This window comes from Neopelma chrysocephalum, unplaced genomic scaffold, assembly GCF_003984885.1.
Source record: "Neopelma chrysocephalum unplaced genomic scaffold, ASM398488v2 Primary Assembly neopelma1_105, whole genome shotgun sequence".
Taxonomy (NCBI): Eukaryota; Metazoa; Chordata; class Aves; order Passeriformes; family Pipridae; genus Neopelma; species Neopelma chrysocephalum.
In genome coordinates, this window is record NW_020897769.1 from 1,368,874 (window position 1) to 1,372,769 (window position 3,896).

The following is a 3,896-nucleotide window of genomic DNA, read 5'->3' on the forward strand; positions in this document are numbered from 1 at the left end:
AACAGCCATGAAAATGCCACGAAATGCCATAAAATGCCCTGAAAGGCAAACCTAAAGCTGTCCACTTCTGTACATATAAAAATAGAGAAATAAAAGCCAAGGCTTGCTGTGGTTTTCCTCGTTTTTTAAAAAAGAAAACACCCCAAGTGTTGCCTTTGCATAGTCAAGCATTTGCATGGCAGCACTTTGCATACAGAGCAGTGGGGATGGGCTGGGCTGGGGTGTTAAGACACTTCTTCCTCTGCCCCCTCTCATCAAATTTAAAAAAAAAATATATTTATATATATATACACACAGAGAGAGGACAAGCAGGTGCATTGTTTTTCTTTAGTGAAAAAAAAAAAGAGATTATCAGGAAAATTATTTAAAATTTCAAGCTGCCTGTGGGTTGGTTTGGCTTTGGAGTGGTTTTTAGCCAACTGGTTTTGGGCCCCCCTCAGAATCACAGCGGAGCTTTCCTTCTCCAAAAAGCAGAGGGGGGCAAAGGGACCCCTCTGAGAGGGCCAGGGGTGGGGGTGACCCCCCAACGGCGGGGGGACCCCGTGCCTTGTGCTTTAGCTCAGGCCTTGAGGAGGTTCAACCACAAAAGGTGCACCAAAAAGCCGTCTTGGAGCGTGGAGGTTGGGATTGCAGCCATGGGAGCTCCCGGGGGATGTGGGGACACAGGTACCCCGTGCCAGGGACCATCCATGGAGGGGCTGAGCCGTGCCAGTGGAGGGGGTGGAGCTCAGCAGGTCCCAGCATGGCCATGTGGGGTCCCCACCAGCCCCACCGAGCCAGCCTGAGCCTCCTGGAGACACCCTGAGCCTCCTGGAGACACGGGTGGGGACTGGCCGAGGCATCTCCACACTGCGCTGAAATTCCTTTGGGATGAGCTCGTCCGGGGCCGCTCCACCACTGCTCTCCAAGGGGCTTTTCCATCATCAGAGACCTTCCCTGGGGCTCTCCAGATCCACCTCCCAGGCACAAGGCAAGAGGTAAAACTGTCCCCTGTGGTTTTACCTCAGCTGGGAGGGGTTGGCACCGCAGGTCCAACCTCCCGGGTGAGCTCAGGTCACAAGAAGGAGCCCAGGTCACGGTGGTGGCATTGACAAGGTCCTGCCCTGTGCCCTGGAGAGGAGCCAGAGCCCACAGCCAACAAGGGACGTGGCCCACGAGCCCCTTGGCCCCACAGCCAGCCAGTCCTCATGGAGCTGCCACGACAAGCAATGGAAGAGTTGGAAAAAGGATTGGAAAAAGCACTTGGAGGTCCATCCACGTGGTCAGCTGGGTGTGAGCCAGGCCCTCCAACCTTCACTTGAGCTCGGTGTCAAGAGGCTGCTGATGTCAGATCCTCCAGCCCTGGTGCTGAGAGCTGGAAAGCCCTTCCCATGCACCATTGGAAAAGCCACCTGAGCCACCTCCAGCAATTCCATGGCCTGACATTCCCACCCTGCCTGAGAGCCAAAGAGCCACCCCAAGGGCTCATGGCAGCGCTGGGCACATCACCCACCCCAAAGCCTACACCACGGACCCCCCAGATCCTCCCTGCCCTCCTCTCCTGCCACAGGTGCTGCTCAGCCTTATTTATCCAAGGAAAAGCACGAGCAGGACCCCCAAGGACAGGCTGTGGCTCCTGTGCAGTTTGACACCAGCAGAGAGGAGTGGCCTCCACATTCCCACCACTCAAAGATGCCTCAGTTCAGTGTGGCCTCTCATCCCACGCTGCAGACACACATCAGGCCACGGGGGACCGAAACTTGTTCGAGGAGAAATAAAAGAGAAGGAGGGTGTGGGGAAAATCAATATTCAGTTGGACACACCAGGCCCATTATTTGTTCTTGATTTATTTATGACCCACACAGCTGCTGTTGGAACTGGCAGGGCCTGGCTCTTGTCCTGCCCAAATTTAACCCCTGGTAGGCTTTGGAGAGCGGGTGATGCGCCCCATGTGTTGTGGCACCCCACAGCAAGGGGGGAAGGTGCTCACGGAGCCCGAGGTGGTGAACCTGTGAGGTAGGTAAATGTGATTACAATCTGAACAGGAGGATTTATTGGAATTTGTTTCAAAGATGCTTTTTTTCTATTTTTTTTTTCCCCCCATCTGAAGGTGATGAAATGGCAACAGCACAGGCCTGGTGTGATCGGCGATCACAGAGTCCTTGTGTGCTTCTTCTGGAGAAAGGCACCAGCGGTGTCTTCTGGGAAACCAGACCTTCATCAGTGGCTTTTTGAGTGGCTTCAAACCCATGCCGGTCCTCCCAGAGACACCTGAAGTCAAAATTCGTCTTGGAAGCAGAAATGCTAAGGACACAACCGAAAAACCTCGCCAAGCAGGGCAGGTATTTGCTGAGCTGAGCTGCTGCCAGGAAACCACAGCTGGGCTCAACAGGACACAGGTGGGGCTTCTGTCACCTGCTTTTGTGCTGTCCCTTGCTTGAAGGCACGTCAGGTGAGTATGTCATAGATCTTCTCCTCTTATGCCCCCACAGAGACTGGGATTGTCAACCCAAACAGCCCTGGGCACGTGCTCCTGTTCTCACAGGGCAGAGGTGCCAACTTCATGGTCACACCATGGGGCAAAGCGTCACATCCATGGCCGTGCCAAGGGGCAAGGTGTCACACCATGGTCACTTCATGGGAAAAGGTGCCACATCCATGGTCACACCATGAGACGAGGTGTCACACCATGGGATAAGGTGTCCCATCCACGGTCACTTCACGGGACAAGGTGCCACATCCATGGTCACACCACGGGGTGAGGTGTCACATCCACGGTCACACCATGGGAGAAGGTGTCACATCCATGGCCATGCCATGGGGCAGTCCAGGAGGGTCCAAGCTGCCGACCCGTCACATCCCTCCTGGGCCTCACCAAAGGCACCACCCTGGAAGGGGTACAAAACCATCCCAAAGAACTTGAGGCACAAAGGACAGTTGCTCCTGAGTGACAAATAAATAGCAGGTTTGCCGGAAGAAAGCCCTTTGGAATCCAAGGTCCGTCAGCCCAGTGGCACCGAGAGCCTCGTCAGGAGATCAGTCTGTAATTAGAACTCATTGTAAACGAGCCGGTTGGGGTTTTAATTTCTTTTAAAACCAGAAAGAGTCGGGGACGGGCCTGGCAGGGGGTTCACCCGCCACCCCTGCCCTGCCGGTTGATCACAGCGTGGGTTTGTTCCTATGTACAGCACGAGGGGAGGCCCCTCAGAGGAGGAAAGAGTTCCAGCTGCTCTTGGAGAAGTGTGGGAAGGAGGCAACTCCTAGTTCTGGTGCCTCTTCATGTGCAGGGCCAGGTGGTCGGAGCGGGAGAAGCAGCGGCCGCAGGCGAGGCACTTGAAGGGCTTGGCCCCCGTGTGCTTCCGATAGTGCCGGGTGAGCTCGTCGGAGCGGGCGAAGCGCCAGTCACAGCCCTCCCAGGTGCACTTGTAGGGCTTCTCACCTGCGGGGCACAGCCACAGGTCACGGGCACGGCCTCCCAGAAACCCACCCCGTCCCCTGGGAGACGCCCAACTTGCTCAGGAGAACCAACAAGGGCACCCTGGCACTGCCAGGGCTCGCCCGGAGCCACCGAGGGCATCGTGGACTGCTGAGCTGCAGCAGCCATGTCTTGCCCCTCTTCACCCCGCTCCCACTTTGCTTTCTAGGCTTGTTTTCTAGGGCTGCTCATTCCCACTTTGCTTTCTAGGCTTGTTTTCTAGGGCTGCTCATGTTCCTGTTGGATTTTGGAGCGTTTCTGGCTTAAAAAAAAAACTTTTGAGTTTGTTGGGTTTTTTTTTCCCCAAACGAGAAGTCAGGAAGTCCTAAGGAAGGTGTTGCTGCTCATACAGGTGGAGGAGATTTTCCTGTTGGATTTTGGAGCGTTTCTGGTTTAAAAAACCCCAAACTTTTGAGTTTGTTGGGGTTTTTTTTTCCAAATG

The 3,896-nt window shown here is 54.9% G+C and overlaps 1 protein-coding gene across 3 annotated transcripts in view; it reads right to left on the minus strand.

The window, feature by feature from the left end:
* Positions 1-308: 308 nt before the first annotated feature.
* The window catches only part of LOC113973723 (Krueppel-like factor 5), a 16,182-nt gene continuing 12,594 nt past the window's right edge, over positions 309-3,896 (minus strand). For all 3 annotated transcript variants that reach the window (XM_027696189.1, XM_027696190.1, XM_027696191.1), the window contains exon 4: positions 309-3,418. In XM_027696189.1, coding sequence (XP_027551990.1) covers positions 3,240-3,418 — 179 coding nt within the window. In that variant the 3' untranslated portion in view covers positions 309-3,239. The remainder of the gene's footprint in view (positions 3,419-3,896) is intronic.